Source organism: Grammomys surdaster, unplaced genomic scaffold (genome assembly GCF_004785775.1).
Source record: "Grammomys surdaster isolate TR1022 unplaced genomic scaffold, NIH_TR_1.0 125928, whole genome shotgun sequence".
In the NCBI taxonomy this organism is placed as follows: domain Eukaryota; kingdom Metazoa; phylum Chordata; class Mammalia; order Rodentia; family Muridae; genus Grammomys; species Grammomys surdaster.
The window spans coordinates 3,225,560-3,248,062 of NW_021620751.1; the positions used below are offsets into that span (position 1 = coordinate 3,225,560).

At 41.3% G+C, this 22,503-nt stretch overlaps 2 protein-coding genes across 4 annotated transcripts in view; one reads left to right on the forward strand and one right to left on the reverse strand.

The window, feature by feature from the left end:
* Positions 1-6,269, forward strand: part of LOC114608619 (alpha-fetoprotein-like) — a 35,857-nt gene extending 29,588 nt beyond the window's left edge. The window contains exons 10-11 of the mRNA XM_028752621.1: positions 778-910; positions 5,749-6,269. Of these exons, the coding sequence (XP_028608454.1) occupies positions 778-910; positions 5,749-5,811 (196 nt within the window). The 3' untranslated portion in view covers positions 5,812-6,269. The remainder of the gene's footprint in view (positions 1-777; positions 911-5,748) is intronic.
* A 6,184-nt stretch (positions 6,270-12,453) lies between these two features.
* The window catches only part of Rassf6 (Ras association domain family member 6), a 36,908-nt gene continuing 26,858 nt past the window's right edge, over positions 12,454-22,503 (reverse strand). For all 3 annotated transcript variants that reach the window (XM_028752622.1, XM_028752624.1, XM_028752623.1), the window contains exons 5-11: positions 19,133-19,230; positions 18,175-18,368; positions 16,198-16,299; positions 15,869-15,920; positions 13,663-13,781; positions 13,452-13,549; positions 12,454-13,357 (exon numbers count right to left, since the gene is read on the reverse strand). In XM_028752622.1, coding sequence (XP_028608455.1) covers positions 13,282-13,357; positions 13,452-13,549; positions 13,663-13,781; positions 15,869-15,920; positions 16,198-16,299; positions 18,175-18,368; positions 19,133-19,230 — 739 coding nt within the window. In that variant the 3' untranslated portion in view covers positions 12,454-13,281. The remainder of the gene's footprint in view (positions 13,358-13,451; positions 13,550-13,662; positions 13,782-15,868; positions 15,921-16,197; positions 16,300-18,174; positions 18,369-19,132; positions 19,231-22,503) is intronic.

Below are 22,503 nucleotides of genomic sequence, written 5' to 3' on the forward strand. Positions count from 1 at the left end.
TATTTGCACACCAGACTCTTACTGGCTGAGCCATAGCCTCAACTTCCTGTTTCTTATTCTTCATTCTTATTTTTCCCGTGGTTAAATTTCTCTTGTCCTAATTAGGAAAAGAAAGGAAGGAAGGAAGGTAAGAAGGAAGGAAGGAAGGAAAGAAGGAAGGAAGGAAGGAAGGAAGAGATTGGTAATGTAATCAGTGTTAATTAGAAGGCTTAGATGTGGGTAAGTAGTGGCACTTCAACCAAACTGGCATTCTGAACACGCCTGGTGGCTGAAATGCTCCTTTTTGCCATGCTGGAGTCATCTGTGAGAAATCCGAGATGGTAGGTCAGCCACTGCGTCTTTAAATTCATCTATATGTCTTGTCTTAACAACATGTAGGAGGCTCCCAGTTTCCACCACGTCAGACTAGCGGTGTTCACGTGGAAGTTAGCTAGTTGCTCAAAATATAAAATAAAAGAGGGGGAAAATGAAGGTACTGTATTTCACCCATATGCAAGAAAATGGCAGGAAACGAAGGTGCTCCCCTTAGCAGGAGTTATATAGTGATAGCTAAAGCGATGTGCTCATCACGCTAAGAAGAAGAGCTGACGGGAATGCTCAGATGAAATGAACGGAGAGGCGAACATTGCATGCACAGTGAGGGCACGGGTCACTTTTCAATGTCCTTAACCTGAAGAGTGTCTCAGGGTGGAGAAGTCAAGGATGCTCTGCGGATCTAAATCAGTAAGGTGGCCTTGCAAACTCGGGAGCTAACACCCCTCCCCACTTCTGCTTTAGGCTCCTCAGTGACCTCGTGAAGCAGAAGCCACATGCAGCAGAGGAGGCATTCCATTCCATTGGCGAGGATTTTGTGCACCTGGTGGAGAAGTGCTGCCATGCACAGAGGAGAGAAGTGTGTTTTCAAGAAGAGGTATCTGTGTTACTCAAGCAAATACGCAAAGGAGTGTTGGGGTGTTACCCTTTCCCCGTTGCAACTGTGAGATTAGGAGAAAGATCACAGACTGGATGGGTGGGAGTGACAGTACGTACTGTTCCTGGGCTTCGGGCATCTTAACATTTATGTATGTTTGGAGAAATTAGAAGAATCAGACACAAATAGAAAAGTTAGACACAATAACTCTGGTGCCAGACCGGGGCGGGGGGGCTGGGAGGAGAAACTAAGAAGCAGAAGGTTGAATTGAAGGCCTGTTCTAAGAGCAGAGAAACAGAGTCATTTAAAAATTTAAAATTAAAAAAAAATTGACAGTTTTAACCTCTGTTGGAGAAAATTGTGAGATTTATTTTTTCCCCTAGGAATTTCTAGGGCTTCATCAGGAATTGTTGCTTTTAGAGAAGATAAGCTGGGGAATCAGATAAAAAGAATTTTATTTCCTCAGTGGGCAGAACTTCATGAACGTTGGAGCTCAGGAATACAGAAAGGGAAGAACAGGATCAGACTGCACACACACACACACTCACATATGAGCACACACACAATTAACTACCAGGAAGCCAATTCTCTATAATTAATGCTGTTGTGTGCAGTTAACGAGTAAATGATTTTTCACAGGATTGTAAAGTTGCTGAGGATGTCATAGGATGTGTCTCAGCAAACCTATGAAGCATCTCAGTGAGGACCGGATACAGGAGAGCCGGAGGGACAGCTTGTCTGAGGACTTGACTGGGCGGTAGTCACAGGGGCATGTGACTGTGTGGTTGAGACACAGGCTCCTGTACATTTGGCAAGGCAGGCTGGGGCTGGCCAGAGCTCTGTTTAGCAGTGGTTCTCAGGAATATTTTTAAAGATAATAATCTTCATAATTGCTTTCATTACTTGCTCCTTTCTGCTTCTTCTCTGAACTTTTGCTTCCAGTAAAAGTCAAACACCTAACAGATCTCTCTCAACAATGGGGTGACGTCCTGATAGATCCACTATAAGTTAGAATAAAGGCAAATTAAATATTCATTTAAAACGAGTGCCAGGCAGCACCGTTTAACAGCACTCCTCACATCTGAGCGTGGCTGTTCACACTTCTTGTGTGTCTGAGTGGGAACTGGGACTCACTGCTGCTGCCCAGCGCCTTAAGGGGACAGTACATTTGTTACAAGCTTGGGAAAATATATAAATCCAAATTTAACCACGTATGGCTTTCACATAAGTAAAAAAAAAATTCTAAGTCAAACCATCATGAATTGGGGGCTATCTAGACAGTCTGTGTAAGAGTTGGCAAGCTGTAATGTTTATTTTCCCTTATTAGTTATAAAGGTCTTTTCCTTCCCCCGTTTCTTCTGAGATTCCTCCTCATTTGAGAAGGCCGTAGAAGCTATCTGAATGCTATGTTATATAAGTTAAAAGTCGCTAGGATTTATGGATGCTAACTCGTCTTTCCACCGCATTCTTTCTCGTTTGGTCATGATTACTTTTCTGTGTTCATTTCAGACCAGGCTTGTCAGATTTTAGTATGATCTGGACGGCAGGGAAAACAAAGCCAGCGTGCTCTGCTCACAGGGGTGTTGATTCAGTAGGTCTTTGTGGAGTCTGATGACTCCATGTTTCTAGCAAGTTCCCAGGCACTGATGCTGGTGGTGGCGTGGTGTGTGAGGACAACATTCCAGGAACCCCTTTCTGTTGTGAAGGTGAACAGATCACCCTCTACCCCTCCCGGTATTTCCTTAGGTCTGGCTTGGGGTGAAAGCCAGAAGAAAGGACAGTAGTAGAAATAAAGAAGCCATTGGAAAACACCACCAATATGGAAGAAAATGGTAGAACTGGGGGATCTTAAATATCCATATTTAAGGCTAGAATATGTTTTAAAACAAACTGTGTAATGCATAAAGAGGTTAGCCTAAAATGCAGGAATCAATGAAGAAAATATTTTGGAGTTTGTACCTCTGGTTTCTGTGTTGGCTGACAGATTCTGGGTTTGAGTAGAGAACAGTATGTTGCAATGTACCAAGAGTCTTCCTGGAACTGAGATTCCAGGAGAGGGCTCAGCCTGCTGGCCACCTGTGGAGGCTGCAAAGAACTCTGGAGGCCAACTGCAGGCAGCACCTTTGTTTGTAATTGTCAGTTGTGTAAACCTGTTCTACCTGCTACAGGAGACCTTGAGTGAGCTTGAAACCTGCCATTTTCTCGAAGGCCAGGGAGAGGAGAAAGCCTCTTAGAAGATATGTTTTAATGTGTAACTCCATAACAGAAAAGCTGTAAGAAGGAAACGGAGGCAAATCAGAGTCAGTGTCAGAATGCCAGCCAGAATAACCAAAACATGGAGATGAAACAACCTGGCACCCAGTCTGTTTTTCCTGAGGAAGAGAGGCGCTAGTGTGTAGCACCAGGTTAAAGCTGGACAGTCCAAGGAAGGAGACTCCATGGTTCAGGAAACAATGGGAGTATAGGGACAAGTGTCAGCTGGCACAAGGAAAGCATTCTATCCACAGAAATTCTGTAGTCTAATCGTGAAAAATCTTCTGTGAGGAAGGATAACCACGCCGGACCTACTCATCACCTAACAGGACTTGAGAACCAAACAAAGTTACCGTGAGTTAGCAGAGGTCGGGTGTGATGAAATGTGCTTGCTTATCAAAGTGAAGCAAGTATGAAAGGCTAATCTTTCTCTGAGATTCGTCTCAACCCAGGTTAACACAGAACGAAACTACCTATGATTTTAATAGTCTAGACTCTACACATGGAGAGTCAACCCAGGTTAATGAGCCCACTGTCTAAGCTACTGTAATTGTACGATACAATTATGAAAAAAATGATGATCTGGTTAAGTAAGATGATTAGCTAAGTATATATATATATATTGATCACGTCACATTGAGTTACTGACCTCAGTTTTTTTTTTTTGATAAATTCCATTAAGTTGAAAATTAAGTAATACACAATGGCTTGCAACACAAAGAAGAACAGGATACATTCCCTATTTCTAAGAGACAAAATTTTTTTAAAGTCTTTTCATCCTCTTATGAATCTTGGAATAATTTTAAGAAATATTATCATCATTTAATTAATATAGTGGATTATATATTATAGTGTATAGTATACTATAGTGTACTCTTTTACATGGCCTGGTTTAAAGAACCTACTTCATAACTGGAACACGTATGTTCTCCGTTAGCAGGTTGCTACTAAAATTAGAAACCTGTAGACTTTTCAATGGCAGATGTACTGGAAATATTATTTATAATAGCAGGCTAGATAGCTAAAGGTCAGAAACTTCCTGTTATCTCTCAAAAGAGACATTTCAGCAGCCACCTGGTCAGTGAGAGCCACTGGTCTCTCTTGTAGGCTACCATTGGCAGAGTAAAATGATGGTATGTGTGTGTAGTTTTAGGATTTGGCATTGGAGTTCCGGATATCTCCTTCCTTCCTGAGAGTATTTAATTGCCCCTATCCCATGCTCACAAACCAAGCACAATCAGCTACTTTTCTCACACATTTGGAATAACTCTGCGTTTTATTTACATAGTTTCTGTAATAAATGTTGCACTATATTTCAATTTAGACTGAGTTACCATTAGACCTGATTGTTGGCTGACCTTATAGGGTGTCTTCTTCAGGCAGCCCTGGGCATGTCCATCCAGCCCACATCCATTTTTCTCTGGCAGTCTTGTGAGGACTTTATGTCAGGCTGTGTAGTTCTCCTTTTATTCAGGGCTGTCTTCATTATTAGATTGCTTTCTGCTTTTCTAGGCTCTGGACACAGTTGCATAGCTTCCTGATGGAGCCTTTGCTTGGCTCACAACCCTAACTTTAATCCACAACAGCATAAAAGAATAAATAAATTGGTTTTCCTGGTTGCCGTCCCCCTAACTTACCTTAGCCAGAAACATATTTTCACATTACTGGTTATTGTAACAATTACAAGTTTACCTAGGAACTATGGGATACATAAGATCAGAAAAGACAGATGCAGACCAGACTTCTGTTACTATTAACTTCAGAGAAGTGAAGAATAAATTAGGCCTCTGGTTAAGCTTATGCATGGACTTCCCATGAAAATTTACTTAAAAGGGGAGTGGAGAGATAGCTCAATGGTTAAGGGCACTAATTGCTCTTCCAGAGGACCCTGGTTCAAATCCCAGTACCCACATGGCAGCTCACAACTGTCTGTAACTCCAAGGTCTGATATTCTCACACATATATGCTGTCAAAACACCAATGCACATAAAATAAAGGTAGATACTTTTTTTTAAAAAAAAGGAGGAAAGAAAATTGACTTTAAAATTTACAGGTTATCGAAGGAGGAGGGATTTCTTAAAGTCTAGAAGCTTATGTCAAAGCAAGCCTGAAAAGGCTGCTCTGCCTAAATGATGGTCTGTGATGATGTCAGAGGCCAGGAGGAAGGGCTAAACAAATGCACTCAGCCTTCTCCCAGGAATGCTACTGGGTGCTTAGGAAGGCAAGCCAGCTCACATGTATGTGTGTGTGCCATGTGTATGTGTACATCTGTGTGTGGATATATACGAGTACATCTGTTTGTATGTGTGTACATGTATGTGTGTGTTGTCCTGCAGCAAAAGAGCCTGGCCATCTTGAGAAGTGAAAATATTTTAGTTCCGATAGGCTGAAAGGGAGAAAGGACTTACAGTTAACTGAGTCTTTAAGTCACCAGGCCTGTGGGGAAGTCTGACACCCAGAGGAAGGGGCATCATGGAGCCACCTCAGGATCCAACATGGAAGCCCAAGTTGTTTCTGTTTAGAGGCCAGGACCATTGTAGTTTTGACTTCTTCCCTCTCACAGGTATGCCTGTTCTTTTCCCTAGGGACCTCAACTGATCACGAGGTGCCAGTCCCTCTTAGAGGCTGACTCATCCCGTAGCGGTTGATGTAGGATCATGACTGAGATCAGAGCTATGGAAGGTGACAGTTGACAGAGAGCCTTCTCAGTGGCTCAGAGCTGTAGCAGAACACTGGCTGGTCTGCACGATCCTTCGTTTCCCCTCAGCAGATGACATATGGACTCCCAGATCAGCCCTTCAAAGCTGTCCCACCTCACAGCCTGCTTCTCAAGGGCAGTGGCAGAGACATGAACACAAAGAACATTCAAGTCCTCCAGCCAATTTAATGTGCAGCCACACCTCGCCAGGAATGGCTGTGACTTGAAAGTCGTGGAGCTGTCTGCACCACTTCTGAGAATGACTGAACAGAGGGAAACAGACAAATAAAGTTACCTTCGTGTCTAGGCTCTAGCTCCTGGTTCTGTGTGTATTCAAGGTTGCCATTGCCAGCAATGGCACCCAATACGTTTGTATTAACTTGAGCAATAAAATTGTACTGAAAATGACACAACGGATTTATAATTGGAACTTAAATTTTTTTATTTTAAAATATTAATTTAATTATGTAAACTAATAATAATAAAATGTATTAATATTAATAACATAAGCAGTAATAGTTTAGTACTTACTGTTAGCATTTTGTCTAAGCTCTGCCCCACAGTGACTCACTATAAAAAGGGCTGCTTGCCCCCTCTTCTCTCTCTTGCTCTTGCCTTCTTGCTTCTGCTCTGTCCCTTTGTCCCTTCCTCCTCTCTCCACCTGCTCATGGCTGGCCTCTACTTCTTTACTCTCTCTCTCTTTCTCTGCTTCTACTATCCCCTTAACTCTGCTCTCCATGCCCTGAATAAACTCTATGTTATACTATACCATCATGTGGCTGGTCCCTCAGTGGGAAGGGATGCCTCAGCATGGGCCCACAGAGGCACCCCATCCCCCACACCTCACCATACATCACCAAACATATCCCCTCTCTCTATCTTTTTATAAACACATCATATGGTTCCGAGACTTGGATTTAGAAACTCTGGAGGTTTACATCCCCCCTGCTACAACATGGAGATCCAACACTTGCTAGCCCAAACTTCGGAGAACTGGTAAGCCCCCTCCCCATACTGGTCAGAGCAAATGTCCCCATGGTCCCAGGGGAGAGTTCTTGCGCTCAGAGTTACCGCAGTGCTGTCCTTGTGGATGGAGACAGTCTTTTCACTGACTCTCGTTCTAGGACTTTTTCTCTTGGATGATATTTTCCTCTTTCCTTTGAGACAGTTTCATTCTAGCTGTGGAGAAACCCCAGGCCTGGGTAAACTGCTCTCTGTAGCTCAGGGAACCTGGCCCACGTGATGACCTGGCTGTCTGGCCTGTGCTAGAAATCTCTCTGGTTATTAATAATAGCCTCAGGATACTGGTAGGGGTAGTTAATAACCCTATTCTCACCCATCTTTATCTTTTTATAAACACATCACTTACTGAATAAGTGTATTATTTTGATCGGAGAAACAGAAATCTTTTAACGATGGTCTTAATTTGAACTTGTTTTTTTTTCCTACTCCAGAGTTATTAATATGCTTACATGCATTAGCAACATTCATATTTGTTGACTATCCCATACATGCAACACCCTGTGTAAAATACGTCGGTGGAGACCAGAGAGATAGCTCAGCTGTTAAGAACACATACAGTTTTGTTTTTGTTTTTGTTTTTTTTTTTTAGAGGGCTCAAAATTGCTTCTTCACACCCATATCCAGCAACTCACTGCTGCTTATGACTCCTGTTTGGAGGATCACTCTTCTGGCCTCTATCAGGACCTGTTCTCACATGTGTGCTTGTACGTACACACACACACACACACACACACACACACACACACACACACACACGATAAAATAGATAAAATAAAGATGAATACAGGCAGCCTAAGCCACGGATGACCTGATATAGGACACAATCAATTTAAAGCATTACAGCAAAGGCATAGTTCACATGTCCAACATTTGGAAAGTGGAGCAAAGGATCACAGTGCACAGGGGTTTGAGATCACTCACTGTAACATAGACCTAGAAAGGTCACTGAAGGATGGAAAACGGAGACTTGCTCAGAACTAGACAGCAAGAATGGCTTCCACAGCTGGCAGTGAGGGTGATTCAGAGAGTGTGAGTGATCCATTGGCCTTCTGTTCTTATATTGTGTTTTAAATCTTGTGTGTGCATCTTTGTGTTTGAGTGTGGGCACACGAATGCCGTGGTAGCTGTCTGGCAGTAACAGGAAAAACTAGGTGCCTACAATCTCCCACTCCCTTGTTTGCCACTGGGTACACGGGGATAGCTGGACAACAAGTTTCTCAGGACTCTCTGGTTTTCCTGTCTTGTGCTAGGAGCCCTGGGATTACAGATGTGCATTATCACATCTGGCTTTACATGTATTCTGGGAATTTGAACTCAGATCCTCATGCTTCCACAGCAAGCACTTTACCTCTGAGCCATTTCCTCAGCCCAATATGGCTCCTCATCCCAATATGATTCCTCAGCCCAAACTTAGGGCTAGATGTAAGAAAAAAACCCAAAGTGGTTGTGGGCAATGAGTCTTAGTGGAAGAGAAGGCTGCAATGGTGGAGGGATGCATGTGTTGTAAGCTGATTTAAATATAACAGATATTTTCCCCCCATGCTTCTTATATGCAAAGCACCGGCATTTACATGTGTTATTCACACTGTGCTCACAACTGTTCAATGAAACAGCTACAGGCATCTCTCCTCTGCAGATGCTGTTCCTGTGTAGTCAGCTGACTGTGGAGGAAAGATACTTATATACCAAATAGAGTTTTCCTTGTCTTTATCCCCTAATCAATACAGTATAACAGTATTTGCACATCACATACATTGTCCTAGTTATAAGTAAGCTAGAGATGACAGAGTTTCTGGGAGGCTGCAGTTTACATGCAGACTGTCCATTTTTAAGGAAGTACTTTAGCACCCTTAGATGGTAATGTCTGAGCAGACTCCTGCAACCAGTCTCCTAGAATTCAACTCTTAACATCCATCAATGGGTTCAAATCCTACCCATTTCTTCTAATTAATATCTCAGTCAATCTCTTAGCCTTTCAAGGATTACTTTCTTCATATATAAAATGGAATTTAAAGAATAATTTCTTCATGAGATTGCATGATCAGTACACTAGCACCTATATAAAGCTGTGCAAGGCAGAAGGCAAACGGTACAACAATTATATGACTCTCAGGTTGTGTTGCTCAAGTATTGATGTCTGGGGCTCAACCCTAATGTATTAAATACCATTGAGTGTACAAATGGATGGTCCTGGAGGTTTCTTTTCTAACTACATCATATCATATGTTTCCTGTGTACACACTTTAACATATTAGTAGTTAAACCTGTGGTTTTTCCCCTTCATCAGCCGCCTCACACAGGGCATGCTGTCCCCTTCAGATTCTCATACAAATCACAGCCTGCAACTACTTTCGAAGTAATGCTGGCTAACTGAATTCTTCAGAGTCCTGAGCTAATAAAATATATTTTGGGTGGTTTTTTTTTTTTGGTGGGGGTAGTTGATGTTAAGTAAAATACATAACAAAGTTGCTAGTTACTGAATCAGACTTGTCAATAAGAAGAGGTATGCACAGCTGAGTTTATAAGAGTGTTTTATATAATTAATTCATGAATTTATTAATTTTATTGAGCATATCCTATGTACAAGATATAGTATGAAATATAAAAAATACAACTGTAAAATGCAACAGACTCTATGATTAGTAACCATAGTATGATATCTGGAGTTTAATTTTAATTCATATGCAACTGATAATGACATATTTGGACCACCTAAAACAAGGAAGAGCTTTTTTTTGACAAAATGTCTATGGTCTGGCACCATGCAAAACCAGCTGAAATAGATTTGGCCTTAGAAACCGCATTAGTTATCATTTTTTTTTCCTGTGTAGCCATCTTAACAGTTAGCTCCACAACCCAGCTAACGTTTCTTTCTTTCTCTTTCTTTCTTTCTTTCTTTCTTTCTTTCTTTCTTTCTTTCTTTCTTTCTTTTCTTTTCTTTTCTTTTCTTTTCTTTTCTTTCTATTTTTTGGTTTTTCGAGACAGGGTTTCTCTGTGTAGTCCTAGCTGTCCTGGAACTCACTCTGTAGACCAGGCTGGCCTCGAACTCAGAAATACGCCTGCCTCTGCCTCTCGAGTGCTGGGATTAAAGGCGTGTGCCACCACTGCCCGGCTCCAGCTAACGTTTCTGATCTCATGGTTTCTGAAGACCAGTAACTGGAGAATGATTTTCTGGCCCAGAGTCACTCAGGAAGTTGCACCAAAAGTGCTAGGATAAGTTCTGGCCTTTGAAGGCCAGAGATCCACTTTGAGAGAACCCGACATTCTAGAGCTGTCTACAGGAGAGCCTGCTGGGTTTCTGTAGAATGGTGCAGTAGGGCTGGATCAAACAGGCTTTCCCGGTGGGCTCAAACCATCACATGCCTAAGGAAGCGACCCGGCAGAGCATTCGAGGAGCCTTAGCAGCTCTGTGAGGCACACGCTCTCCCTTCTGCTTTGCTCTGTCCCTTAGCATTTCTAGATGCTGAAAGCATGTCATAAGCACGTGGTGTGATTAACTTGCGGGATCAATCATTACACATCCTAACCGACAGCAGCACATCAAATCCCATACCTTTCCAATTGTCTCTCAATTAAAAATAAAAGTCAATCATTATGTTTAGCCGATTTGCAGAAGGATTATGGGGGACAGATAAGAAAGATTTGTTAAATATCACAGAGGTAAGGTCGATGTGTCATTTGAATAATTAACTAAAAACATTTTGTATCTAGTGGAAATCTATTCTTGAATATACTTCTTACTCTTTGTGGATAACTTTCATGCAATGTATTTTCTCTTTCCTGATTGAAAAACTAATGAATAATGGTATAGTACTCAATAAATATAAAAAGTTGGAAAAACATGAATCAGAAATAATTCTATAATTTATACATAACTTGTTTCGGGTTTGTGAGTGGATACACAGCATTAGTGTGCAAATACACAAGTAAACAATAGCCTAATGGATGAGTATTTTACCATATGATTATATATTCTTATACTTATAAAGAAAATTTAACCCTATTATTAAAATATAATTTTAATGACGGTAGCATCAGTGTAGTAAACAACTTTGAAGAAAGCCTTGGTATCTCTGATGACCATATAATATCTTACATATAGAATTGTAGGATAAATTTAACATCTAACTTGTGTTGAAGGGAAAAAAATTCCCTTCAACACAACAAACATTGTCACTATCTGTTGAATAGTTTAGTTTCTGCTAATAGGTATTTTGTTGCGTTGATATGGCAGCTTTAATTTTCTCTGCCCAAATTCCATTTGAAATCGGCCCTGTGAAAACCTAGGTGGTGGGGTTCTGGAAGCTTCTTTCGCAGCTTGCACAATATCATATTTTGCCAGCAGAGGGCGCACTATAAAACATAGCGGCTGGAGGCCTTTAAGGCATCCAGGGCTCCTGGAGACCGGATTTTTCCGTCTTCACCCTGCACCCAGGGGTTTCTCCAGTGCTTGCAGCCTGTGAGGTGCAGGTTTCTGTGATTCTGTTTACCTTGCCTGTTTCTCCAGCTTTTCATTCTGGCAGTGGTGGTATAACCGGAACCCAGTGCAGGCTAGATCTTTAGCCAGAATCCTCGTGTCTATATTTAGTCCTCATCTCCACGAACACTCAAGACAGGGCCGTGTGGGGTTGGCTTTGCCAGGTACCCATTAGAGCTCTATTTCTGTCTTTTCTGCTACTATCCTAACATAGTTTAGTAATTCTTCATGCTAAACTTACTTTATGTTACTGCACGGTTTCTCTTTACTGATCTGAACTGATGAATACAGTTGGTCACTGTTGGATACCAGACTCTGCATACACTTAGCAGTTACTTGCATTTTCTTTTCCATGAGTTTGCCTCCTGGGGGTAAGATTACAAGGATATGCCACCATGCTTGGATAGGTTTTATATTAATATATTATGATTTTTGGTCCATTTTTAGTGAGATGAAACCATGCTTTTCTTGATCAATAGGTAAAGCATTAGAAATGTAACAGTTTGTTTCAACCAGTGAGGGAGACTTCCTGAACAAAAAGGTCACAGTGTTCTTTATACTGTCAGTCAGAACTTGCATTCTGGTGATGCTGACAATAAATAGCTTACTGATAGAACTGTCCCACAATTTAATGTTGATAATACAACCTTACCTCAGTACAGGTAATACGACTGAACAACTTAAGACAAAATTCAAATGGAAGTCATTTGGGGAATAGAATAATACTGATTAAAACTCCATGTTGATAAAGAGTTTAGAAATAAAATCCTATAATATTTTTATTTTTTCCAAGTGGGATCAGCAGACCTGTGAGACTCGAGAGTGTCTTATACAACAGCAGGGATGCTGTGATGTGCGGCCTGTCTCAGCTACAGCAGCGAGGCTTTATCTCCAGGAATCATCAGCAACAATGAGGCATTTGCGGTAAGTCCTCTTCTAGCAAATACAGTGTGTTTTATACTTGTGGTATGTATTTGTTTATAAGGATAAAGAAAGACATTGAATACAACCCACTTTGAAAGACTTTTAAAAACAGCTTGGAAGTCATCAGTGCCACAGAAGGGCATGGAGACAAATGAAGAGACTGGACAATCAGAGTTTAGATATTTTTATAAATAATATTTTTTTATTTTTATTTTTTACATGTATAGCTGTTTTGCCTGCCTGTGTGTCTGTGCACCATGTGCTTGCAGTGCCCACATAGGTGGATATCAGTTCCTCTAGGACAGGAACTACAGATGACTCTGAGGTGCTCTATAGGTGTTGGGAACTGAACCCGGGTTTTCTGGAAGAGCAGGCAATGCTTTTAACCACGTAGCCATCTCTCCAGCCCAGAGTTTAGGTTTCTTTACAAAGTCCAAAACCATTTTATTCTAAAATGTCATGTAGCTCTGATACTCCAGAGTTAAAAATCATTAGCCCTTGTAGATCTATTTCTAAATTTTATGAAAATGTTCAAATGTTTACACAGCTGTAAACATGGTCAGTTCAGATCCCTGATGGCTTGAGAATGTGTTTCTTGTTGACATCAAGAACTGGAAATGTTTGCTTTCCATCATTTATGAGTCATCAAGTATCTCGGCTCTTTTAAGAGTGCAAGATAAAACAAGTTTAAACCCTGTGATAAGAGCAGAGTCCACTTCAGTCTGAGCTCACTCGGGAACTTGCTATCGATGACATTTCAAATACTCAGTATGCAGGCTTCCCTCAGTTACTGAAGTGAAGTCCCATCTTGCCTTAGTCCAACTCTGAACCACAGCCAACTTCAGCATTTCAAAGGGGAAGCAGGCTGCTTGGCATTCAGTTTTCCAAAACTTCAAGGTCCTGCATATTTAGGATGCAGAGCAGACCATGCACTGATTTAGCAGTTCCTCCTCTAACTCCTCTGAGGAGGGCTTACTAGCAGGAGTTGCTGCGCTTCTAGACTGTGGTCTCTGTTTTTGCTGTCTGTTTACTCTGAAGACACTTCAATATAAAGGCCCTTTCGGTATTGAATCTGAAAAGGAGAGCAAGAATATAAAAAACCAGGTACCCAGAGGGCGCGGAACCTACAGAAGGATGAAATACCCAGGGGTCCACTCTGGACTCACTTTGCCATAATTCTCTCGGTCTCCATTTTCTCTTCTTCATCTAATTTTTGAAGGATGGATTTCAAGAAGGAAAAGTGAAAATTAATGTACGGAGCCACCTGAAAAGGAAAACAGGAGGTTTTACATTAAAAAGTACCCAGTCAGCGGGAGACGCGCAAGTGCAAACATATACTAAGGTCGCGGGTGTCAGGAGCCCCGCAGGCATCCATACATCACTGCTGATTTCTTCTGCATCTTTATCCATGAGGAAGATCCGAGCGTTGCTTTTGGATGGTCCTTGTATTAGCCTCTGCAGCAGTGGGACATCAGTCTTCTTTAGCTTTCTCTGTTCTGCAGATGGAAAAGAATGAACCCCAGTAAGAGTTAATTCCAGAAAAAGAAAAAAAAGGTAATTTTGTCTTTTGGTCTTCCTTTGGTTTGTTTTAGAAGCATCAGAATCTGAGAACCCCCTATCATGCAAAAAGGAGACTCATGCCCCATTACCCATGGTTGATACATTCCTAGATCTCAATGAACATGTGACACTGTAGATGATATATAATGCCATACATCTGACTGTCCTATACATACACATAGGTATCTACAGTAACGTTTAATTTATAAATTGGTCACAGTAAGAGGAGAGCATCACTAGCAACAAAATAGAACAACCACAATATAATTTAATAAAACTGTCAGTGTTATTGCTTTTATACTTCGAGGTCATTTACATCTCCTGCCTAAGTATTATTTGAAGACTAACACTGTGGCACTTCAATGGTGAACTGGCTAACTAAGCCGATACTAAGTGACTAATAGGGTGGTTGTGTCTACAGTGTGGATACAATGGACAAATGGATGAATCATCCCAGGAGGGGCAGTGACAGACAGGACAAGAGTTCATCACTATACTCTGATGGTACACAATTTAAAGCGTATGAATTTTCATTTCTGGAAAAGTCCACTCAATGTTCTTGGACTGTTTGACACTGGCTAACAGTAGCCTTATATTTTAGATAAGAAAACATCTGTATCATTTGAAATTAAAAAGAAAAACCTTTGCATAAACTCCAAATGAACTTTTGCCTATCCATATAGGGTCTGACTTACTAGTTCAAATAATTTGACCTTAATTTCAGCTATTTAGATAAAGCTCCAGTCTTACTGAGGAACAACATAGCTTCGTTCATTCGTTCATTCATTCATTCATTCATTCATTCATTCATTCATACATTGACTCAACAAACATTTATTTTCAAGTTCAGTTAACGCAATTCCATTTTTATAGTTGTTCTTAACTCCTCTTTTTGTTCCTATCTCTCATTCAGCTCTTGGGTTTTCCAAGAACTAAACTATAAATGCAGAATTAGTGAGGTTAGTTCTTTTCATTATCTGTGGGTTTAGTACCTTCAGCCATGAAAAGGAGACAAAAGAAAATGGATACAGTTTCAGAATTTCAAATGTAAAACGTTAGAATAAATGCCCTACTACGAAAGCACCTCTGATACTTTGTCAAAGCGATCTTCCATCTGGGATTTCATTTTAATAAAAGTGAGACACAGAGAAAAGCTCCCGGTCCTCCAACTTCTCTTCTTTCCTCACCCCCTTCCTCGGAATGAGCAAATCTGTTTCTCATCTCGGGATTCGATTTATTCTTATTTCCCATCCCATTCATTATGCACTGATTTCTGTCCCCTGCCATGTCTGGAGCACCAGGAAGCCCTCACGATTCTGTTCCCTCCTCAGAGCAGCAGAATCCTGTCTTCACCTTTAAGTCTAACGCTAACCTGGTTTCACACCCTAGCCGCTTCCATAGCTGACATTCCCAAGCTTCTTGCTTCTTGATGATCTGGAACCATTACTGAAAACATATCCCCCATTGCCCCGCCCCTGGGTTCTGTACATGTTCTCTCCTGAGGGAGAGGTCATAGTTTTATGATATGTCAGATTTGGTAACAAGGAAGAGCAAACTGACAGGGTCAGAGAGGTGGTATGTTGTGATGACCACCATGCTAGGGCAAGGAGGGACAGGAGATAGGTGCAGAGGTGTCACACAGGGAGCCCAACACCTCCTGGACTGCCCTCCATGAATGGATTCCTGAAATTCTGATCTCCACTCAGACAACTTAAAGTCCGGAAAACAAGCAACGTCCTTTGTACCATAACCTCCTGGAAAGTATTTATCCTAAGTTATCTCTCCCTGGAATTGGACAAGATAAATGTATGATATTTCAGAACCATCTCTCCAGGATGGGAGTATATATAGCTCAATGGTAAACTGTGTGTTAGGCTTACACTGAAACTGTAATCAATAACCATGATAATGAACCCTTTCCCACCTCTCCTTTCTTTCCTTTGTTGACAGATTCAAGTTGCCTGTGCTTCTGCCTTCCTTATGGACAGAAAACTAACACACTGGGGTGGTCAAATTCTCTTACCTCCTGTCCCGAAAATAATGTAAAGAGCGAAATCCTTAGGGCTATTCTCAATCTGCCAATGGAAAAAAAATGGAATAAATGTAATTATCTCAGATGATGTTATTAGACCCAAAGTATTTAGGGGGGGTCCCATTGCCCCTTCACTGTCAGCCTGACATCTTCTCAGCTCCTGGGGGCTGCAGCTGCCCGAGGAAATCTGAGGAAATTCTCATTCATTAGAATTGAGCATATGATGTTGGTTCAAGGTCCTCAGCTCTTTTCCCTAAAACTACATTTGTGTGTCTCCATTAGCTTTTACTTGTAAAGCTTGGGGTAGTGGTCACGATTACCTTAAATTTTTGGAGAATTTGCTTTATTACTTCTTCAGTTCTCATGATGCTGTTGGCTCTGACCTTAGTCTCTGACCCAAAGGTCGGGGTGAAGACGGATGTCTAAAAGACAATGACAAATCATGTGAGCGCTCAAGACTCTATCAGCTAACAGTCGCCACTATTGTGAACCTGAAGTGGGGGAAAATGTAAATCTAAGAAGTGATGACGCGACTCCTCATGATGTCACAGTTATTCACAGATAAATACAGATTTAATAATAGTTACTGTATGAATGGTGATGCCAAGTGTTATATAAAACATTCTAAGGCCTTTGTAAACATTGACTTAATTCTTATGACAATCAATAAGAATGAATTTTAAATTATAGGATATAAATGTTACATGTTTAGGGGCTGGGAGTGAGTCAGTGCTGAGAGCACTTGACGCTCTAGCAGCGAACTAGTACTTGTCAAATGAATACACAAGTGATTGCTAGACCCTGCAGCATGAAAGAGCTCTGAATCCTGGGAGAAAGGATGATATGTTTCTTACCTTCGGCAAGTGAGATATCTTATAATAAGTGTTACAGAAAGGCATGTGTACATTTTGCACATCGTAGCAAAAGAAAACTCAGAACAGAAATTTTGTCTAAATCGTTGCCACATTTGCATAACCAACTTCCGTGTGAGTGGAGACCTAAAGGGGACGATGCAGAATGAGATGTCTGTCTCTGTAAAATCAGCAGCTTGAATGTCTTTAAGACACCTCTGTGAGAGCCTTTGTGTGACTCTGACATTTGTTGGTCTGCTGGCTTTCCTCTGTAAACTGTGTACCCACACCTCAGGAAGCCCATCTGTGTATTTCCAAGGCTCGGTTGAGCACCCAGCACCTGACGGAACTCATCCGTCGCAATGGTTAGTAACTTGAGTTCTAGCGTGACACAAATATGGCAGGGTCAAGTTCAGAGTTATTATTAAAAGCAGCATGACCCAAGAGAAATTGCTTCATGTCTATGAACTTTGATTATATGTAAAGAAGAAAAAATGATACCCACCCTCATGGAAGAGGTTTTATGATTAAAACTATGTTTAAAGGTAGGTTTGGTAGCACATGTCTGTAATCTTAGCACTTGAGGCTGGCCTGCATTCTATAGCAATATCTGGCAAGTAGGTACTGCTTAATTCGTTTATTTATTTTATTTAAAAATTTTCACACAATGTATTTTGATTTTCTTTCAAGTAGCAAAGAAAAAAAAACCCATAACCAAAAACCAAAACACCCAAGACAAAAAAATCAACAAGATAAAAAATGCCCAAACAAATCAAAATGAGACAAAAAGCATCCCCCAATGGAGGGCTGGAGAGATGGCTCAGCAGTTAAGAGCATTGACCCCTCTTTCAGAGGACCTGAGTTCAATTCCCAGTACCCACATAGTGGCTCACAACTGTTTGCAACTCCAGTTCCAGATCTGTTTGCAACCCTCACACACACACACACACACACACACACACACACACACACACACAGACATGCGGGCAAAACATTAATGTTTATTAAAAAAAATGGAGTTCATTTTGTGTTGGCCAGCTATTCTGGGCATGGGGCCTGCCCTGGAGTGTGGTTGATATACCCAGTGACATTCCACTGGAGGAAACTGATTTTCCTTTGTCAGCAGGTATCAATTGCAGACAGCTTCTCAGTCAGGAGTGGGATCTTTTGTCTACTTCCTCCCATCTTAGTGTAGGGAGCCTGGCTGACTTGAACCTGCTCAGGTCCTATGCATTCTAAATTTAAATCTGTGCTTAGCAAAGCTAACAAAGAAAGAAGTGAATAAGACTGTATTTAAATTTAGTTTATTTGTTACTGCAGAGGAAAAAAAGGGATGAACGTTAGGCATTTGCTATCATTGTTATTACTGACTTAAATGCTCAGTTGAAGTAAACAGTATTTTCAGTGTGAGGGACGTTATTCCTCATAAGTAGAACTGCAGCTCACCTCATGATCATAGACGTGCCCATTGATAGAGGCTCTGTGGTTCTTCAGCATCCCCATCCTGTCTTTTCTGTACATCTCTGGGGCCCTCATCCTTCTTCTCACCAAAGCTGCCTCACTCATGGTCCTGTAGAGCAATGGGGATTCCGGCTCTTCGTCTGTGTACAGCTTCAGAGTGCTGTGGTAAGATAAATAGTCTGGGAAGAATAAAGACCACAAGCCCACATCATTTAGCTGCCTATCTTCTTGCAACGTTGAAGTAGGGACGCTGGCATGCTTTTATTAACAAGAATGACTGCTATTTCCTGGCTTTTTAAAAGCACCATAGTTCACTGCTTGGCTTGGCTTACATTGACTTACTTATTAGGTGCTGTGTGAGCCTGGTCAGACAGCAAATGCTGCTAGTGAGTTGTGTCTCAGGATTCGTGTGATCATGTGACTGGCATTCCCAGTCTTTTAATCTTACTTTATTGGGGGTGTAAATTATACTGAATTTTAGCATGGAAGAGCTGGACAAACCTGTTTTTCTGTCAGTCTGGACTTAGCCAGGTGAGAGAAAATCATGGCGGGCTAAGTAGCTTCTACATGAACATAGGACTTCTAAACAAGACCAGGCCAGCACCTCTGTTTTGTCCTCATTTCAAGCTTAACCAACCTTTCCTAAGAAGACAGACTCTGGGTATTAGCTGCCCTTCCTGAGAGGTCACAATCACCGCATACAGAGACTTAAGAGAATTTGCCCCTAAGTTTCATAAAAGCAAAGCAGTAGTATGTTCTAGGCTAGTGACTGCCTGTAGTGTGCCACCCAAGCCATGAAGACACGTACGATACCAGGCTCCTCAGGGATACTAAGAAGCATATGTACATCAGTTCAGCAAGTAGTGTTGTGTAAAAGGCAAATGGTTAGGAGTTGTGTCTTATGTTAAACAATGCACCGCACTGATAAGACTTTGATACTAACCTTCCGGGGAATGCCTGGCTTCAGATGCTAGAACTTGAGTCCTGTCCAGCTCACTGATACGATAAAGGTCATCAAATTCTCCCCAGCGAGTCATCCTCCTGAGAAGTAACAAATCGTGTAAACAAGACTAATTTCACATTGTAGGTCTCAGCTTTACAAATATAAATATCCCTGGCAATAATGTAGTCAGGGGCCTTTGTGAGCAGATGCATTATCCAAATTTAAGACAAGTTTATCAAGTTACAAAGATTACAGTCATACTAGAGTGATAAGCGTGAGTTTTAAACTTACTCTGTATGTTTTGGGGGCAAAAACCTTCAGCTATATCCCAAAATGCAACATTACATAGATTCTGTAAGATCTATGTTCAGATATGGAAAGTAGAAACCAATGTGAACCAATGAATGTATGCATATTTCATAAGGTTTTGGGGGAGGGGTTAGAGAGAAAATTGTCATTTATACTCATGAATCAAGTATCCACACCGTGAAAACAATTACATAAAATGACTATAACATGATAATATATGGTACTTATCTTTAAGGACCGAATTGCTACTCTCCAGAATACATGGAGCATGACAACTGTTTACTTTATAGTGACTTTATCATTGATTTTATATCTAGTCTTAAACAAGTTAGTTATATATCCTCCCTGGGCCTCCCTGTCCTCATTTACGAAATGGGAACAATCGTAGTATAACGTAGGATAGAGTTGTTGGTAGGATTTAATGTGTTAATTTATGCAATACTCTTGAAATAATACCCTGAATATAGTTAAGCACTTAGTAAAAATATTATCAGAATAATCTCATCTTCAGTGTCATCACCATCATCATCACCATCATCACCATCATCATCATCATCATCATCACTGTAATCACCACCATATAAATCCATTTCATGATGGATCAGGCACAACTTGAACATTTCATGATGGTCCAATGCATTCGTGTACCTCTCTAGGCAAATGGACACTACAATTTGGGGGAATGTTTCTTGTCCTGTTTGAGCCTCTTCCATAAAATCCTTTACATATGAGCCCCAAGTATTTACACTTGGGTTATCTGTGACTGTGAACTCTACCCTAATGCCCCTGACTGGTGGTTTGAATGATAATGTTCCCCAGGGGCTCGTGTATTTGAAGACTTGGTCTCATCATTGCTTTGGGAAAGTTATGACAAATATAGAAAGTTGAGTCTTGCTGGAGGAAGTATGTCACTGGGTAAGCATTGAGGATTTGGAGCTTTATGCTGTTTCCTCCTCTCTGTCTCTGTGTCTCTCTTCCTCTGTCTGTCTCTCTGCCTGTCTGCCTCCCTCCCCCCGCCCCCTGCTCCTTGTGTTTCCATGACAATGTGATAAGTCAGATTCCTGTTCCTGCAGCCATGCCAGGCTCTCCTTGCCAAATCAGACTCTGTCCCTCCGGAAGAGTGACTCTGTCCCTCTGGAAGACAGATTGTGTCCTTCTGGAATGAAAAGCTGAAACATTCCTCCCTTGCAATGCTTTTGGTCATGGCACTTTATCACAGCAACAGGAAATAACAGCACAGGGATGGACGATGCTTAAACACTAATGGCGGGTGTTGGCAAAGCAAAGCTACGGTTTTCCTCTTGACCTTGGAATTCTCCTGACGCCTTTTGCAACTCTTGTGTTATTCGATTTACAACAGCCATTAGAATTAGATAATATGATCTTAATATATTTGCTAATACACTTTCGAGCAAACTCTACTAGCTGGAAATATTGTCGGTCAAAATACGTGTCAAAAAGTAGAGGATCTATACGTACTAGCAGTTCAAGTCTCCACTCTCGTTCCACCCATAGCCTATGATTAAACACATAGATCTATAGGACATCAAATATTTTCTCTAATTTCTATTATAATAAATTAATATTAGAAATATTAGAAATCAAAAAGTAGCCTTGTTTAATCACCATTGAAAGAGGGGGGCAATGGGCACTGGATACCAATGAGAGCCTAAAACTAAAAGGCAAAGCAGCCAGATGCTGTTTCCTACAGGGGAGGACCAGAAGTTCCTACGAATGATGACTTATCGTCACCACAGCTGCCCTGTGCAGTGGTGTGGCACCATAAAACACAGTGGCTGAGGCATGACTCAATAGATTCACTTTTGCCCCTCTCCTGTGTGCCCTTCCTTGTAGAAGTTAAGAACAACTTCCTTACAGTTTGGGAGTGTGTAATTCAGGAAGCATTCCATACACTGTTCACCACGACTAAGCTTAAGGGGGGCTTAGTCTGTACTTCCCAAGCAAGAACTAGTTAGAACTTGAACATCAAACAGTTGAACCTGTACAAACATGGAGGAGCTCTCGTTGCCCTGGCCAAACACCAGGAAGTGTACAGGGCTGGGGGGGAAGGCAGATCTTGATGCTGCAGGGGGGTTGTAATGAGTTTCAAAATAAAACAGAGGTAGAAATTTGATAGGCAAATAAAATGCAGCCACTTCCCTATCTATAACATAAGGAAAATAAAAAGACATTACTGATGCAAACTGTATGCACCCGTTCATGTCTTGCTCTTTACGTCATTCTGCCGTGGTTTGCCTGAATTATGCCAACACTGTCTTTAGAGAGATATTAAAAATAGAAATGAAAACCAGCGAGAGCAAAAATAACCCCAGCGAGGCTCTTCTTGTCTGTTTTGTTTTTTAAACACACAATTTCTGTAAGAAAACATTTGGCCCAGATAGGAGAGATCAAAATCCCTCCTACAGAGTCATTTCTATACTTGCAAGTGGTCAGAGCTCTGTCACACTGGTGTATTTTTAAACCTCCACCATTCCCATTGGGGTAGTACTTCTTCAGTGTGACTCACTGCTTGTATGACTAAAACAAGCCAAGATAACTGGAGTGACTATTTTTCTCAAAGGAATGGAAAGATGCTCAACTGGAGTCCTCCTTGCAGCTGAGTACACACTGTCTATGTCCTTTATTGTCTACTAACCCACGGTGGACAATAAGTCTGAGCAGCGGTGTTAAGTTCTGTCCATAGAAGCCCAGCGTGGACAAAGAATGAGAGAAGCTTTGAAATAGGGGGATGGTCAAATTCTTTACACAATCTAATGGGGCCCAGAATTTAAATGAGTTACCTGAGTGGAGGTGATCAAGGGAGGGAGGGTACCTAAGACTGAACGGAAGTGAAGAGCATGCTTCGGGTGTTTGTAAGTGCTATCACAGACAGGCCAGGGAAAGCTTTTCTCTCTACATTGTTCCTTCATGTCTGAAGGCCCAGCTGAATGCACCAACTAAATAATGTTATCATGCTTGTGTGTGTGAGTGTGTGTGTGTGTGTGTGTTTGAGAAAGAGAGAGAGAGAGAGAGAGAGAGAGAGAGAGAGAGAGAGAGAGAGA